The following is a 2,625-nucleotide window of genomic DNA, read 5'->3' on the forward strand; positions in this document are numbered from 1 at the left end:
GAAGGGGACAGTGGTGTTCAGGGCACAGGGCGGCACCACTGTGGCCTGTCAGCTCTCTGTGTTGGGCTGAGACTAGCAGGGACACATGGGCCACTCTCCTAAATGCAGAGGACAGCAGCTGTGCACGTGTGCTGGAGTCTTGTGCAGGAGGAGGAGCCCTGGGCAGACCCCACCCCGGAGGTCTTTCAGAGCCCGAGGGAGACCCCATTCCGGAGGCCTTCCAAAGCCTGAGGTGCTGAGGCTGCATGACCCATGGAGCCCACCCCGGTCAGAGCAGTTGCCACTCACAGCCAGTCCCCCACTCCCTATGTGTCACCAAAGCCTCTCTCCTTCCCCATCTGGGCTGCACCAGCCCCACCCCGCCCAGGGCAATGACCTAAGGAAGCCACCTGTGCTGTGAGCAGAGCGGGCCCTGAGGCGTCATGGCTGAGGTGGCAGCAGAGTTGGCTTTAGCCTGGGGGCAGTGGGGTCTTACTTGGAAGGGAAAGCACAGTCATTGACTAATTTCTGTGTGTCACTCACGTGGGTGGTGGGTGAGGGTCTGGGCTGGGTCTGAGGTGACAGCGCTGGGCTTGCGTCTCAGGAGGGGCCTCTGTCTGACAGGCCCAGCACTTGCAAGCAGGAACTGCAGGAGGGTCCAGGTCTGGAAGGGGCCTGGGTCCTGCACAGCGACAGCCACCGTGAACTCGGCTCGGGGGACCTGGAAGCCGGTGCCCACCAGGACTGTCTCCCAGGGAGCTGGCGTAAACGTCAGAGCTCTCTCTCCAGGTTTGGGGCCCTCTGTCACCTTCTCTCCCAGATTAGGACGGGTGAGGGGCTAAGGTCAACACCATGGCTTTGAACCTGCCAGACCTTGAACCTACTCCCTGGAGACCCCGACGGAAGGAGCTCCCAGGTGCACCTCGGGCAGGCATGAGGTGTGGGACTGTCTGTCACCTCCCAGGTTGATGTCAGAGCCGGCTCCACACCTGTCCCAGGTGAGCCTGTGGAGCGTGCTGGCTGCGGAGGTGGGGGCAGCATCCGGTGGGCAGGAAGGGCCAAGGGCCATGTGGCAGTGGGTGGGTGGGGGCTGAGCTACCTGAGGCTGGCGGTGTAGATGGTGCTGCTGGGTAGATGGTGCCCACACCGCAAACTCCTGTGGGGGCGGGGCCTCCCTGAGCAGGTCCAGAGCCAGGCAGTTCCTGGACCTGCTGCTGGGGAGCGTGGCCCTGGTCTCGCAGGGGGATGCCAGCCTGAGGTCCAGGGTGCAGTGGATGGTGTGGCAGAGTGAGGCAGGCTCTGGGTGCAGGGCCAGCTGGTGCAGACGCGTACCGTCCAGGCTGTGGCTATGCTGCTCCTCACTGACCCTGGCTTTCATCTCCCGGATCTGCAGAGAGAAGCCATGGGGTGCAGCCTGCAGCCCCCTCCCGCTCCCACCACTGCAGACGGCAGCCACACTGCTTGTGGCCACAGAGCCGCCCTCCCTGCCAACACCTGCCCTGCACCGCTGTGCACTGCCGCCTGCCCTGGACGGGCTCCCCCGGCACACACTGGCCCCAGCCCTACCTGCCAACCTCTCAGGGGTGCTGGTTCCAGGGGCCAGTCCCTCCCCTGCCTCTCATCAGCACAGCAGCCCAGCCTGCCTCAGTTTCCCTAATGAGACATCTGTGTCCGTCCCTCAGGCCTGCCCGTGGCCCTTTCAAGAGAGGCTTGGCATTTTCTTCTGGTGCATTTTGGGAGCCCCCACCTTGCCCAGCTTCTTTCCCGGGGCTGTTTTCTGCCTTGTAGCTCAGTGGACCTGGACTCCGAATTTTGTGTAATTTAGGATCAGGTCTGAGTGTGGCCCTTGAACACCAGCTCTGGGCACCTCAGACATCAAGACCAGCCTCTTATTTTACACAGGAGGAAACTGTCACTGTCCGAGGCCCTGTCCAGGTGGGCATCCAGCGGGCAGCATCATCACCCTTAGGTGACGCCTCAAACCCGAGCTTCTTGGCCACCGTGGCCCCTCAGAGCTGCACCACTGTGCCCCCTGGAGGTGGACAAGGCGCCTGGCAGTAGGCAGCAGTGGGCAGGCGACTTTCATCAATACATCTTTCAAGAGTTAGACTCCCCGGCTGGTGCACAGGTGGCTTTGGGTGGCTGTCTCCTTTGAGGAGTGGCTGACCCTGGCTTGGGCTCGCCCCCACTGGGATGGTTCTGCACTTGCCAGGACCTGCAGCCTCCCTCCCTCCTCCAGCGCCCAGTCCTACCCTCTTTCGATCCAGCATCCGATAACTAATCAGCCACAGCTGACTTTCTCTGCCTTTCCAGGGGGATCCTGGACAGAGCTGATTGGACAGGGCCTCGCCCTACTGTGGTGGAGCCCGGGGTGTTGGGTGGGGATTGGGTAGGGCAACTCAGAGCCCAGCTGGGAACCCTGAGCCCGCCAGTCCCCACCTGGGCATGCAGGAGACATTGGCTCTGCCTCTCCAGCTCCTTTGGGGGGACCTTAAGGCCTGGGGGCTCTAGGGGAGTAGAGGAGCCCAGAGCAGCCTTGCACACTGGACCAGGCCCTGGTGGAGGAGGTAGATGGAGGGGTGGGGGAGCCAGTGGATGGAGGGGGTGGGGCAGCCAGTGGACAGAGGGGGTGGGGCAGCCAGTGGA

At 63.1% G+C, this 2,625-nt stretch overlaps 1 protein-coding gene across 1 annotated transcript in view; it reads right to left on the minus strand.

Annotated features, from left to right (window-relative positions):
* Positions 1–90: 90 nt before the first annotated feature.
* Positions 91–2,625, minus strand: part of FRMD1 (FERM domain containing 1) — a 24,567-nt gene continuing 22,032 nt past the window's right edge. Inside the window, 1 exon segment of the mRNA XM_032267103.1 lies at positions 91–1,366. Within this exon segment, the coding sequence (XP_032122994.1) occupies positions 860–1,366 (507 nt within the window). The 3' untranslated portion in view covers positions 91–859.

Source organism: Sapajus apella, unplaced genomic scaffold, assembly GCF_009761245.1.
Source record: "Sapajus apella isolate SASKATOON/1434 unplaced genomic scaffold, GSC_monkey_1.0 scaffold165, whole genome shotgun sequence".
NCBI lineage: Eukaryota > Metazoa > Chordata > Mammalia > Primates > Cebidae > Sapajus > Sapajus apella.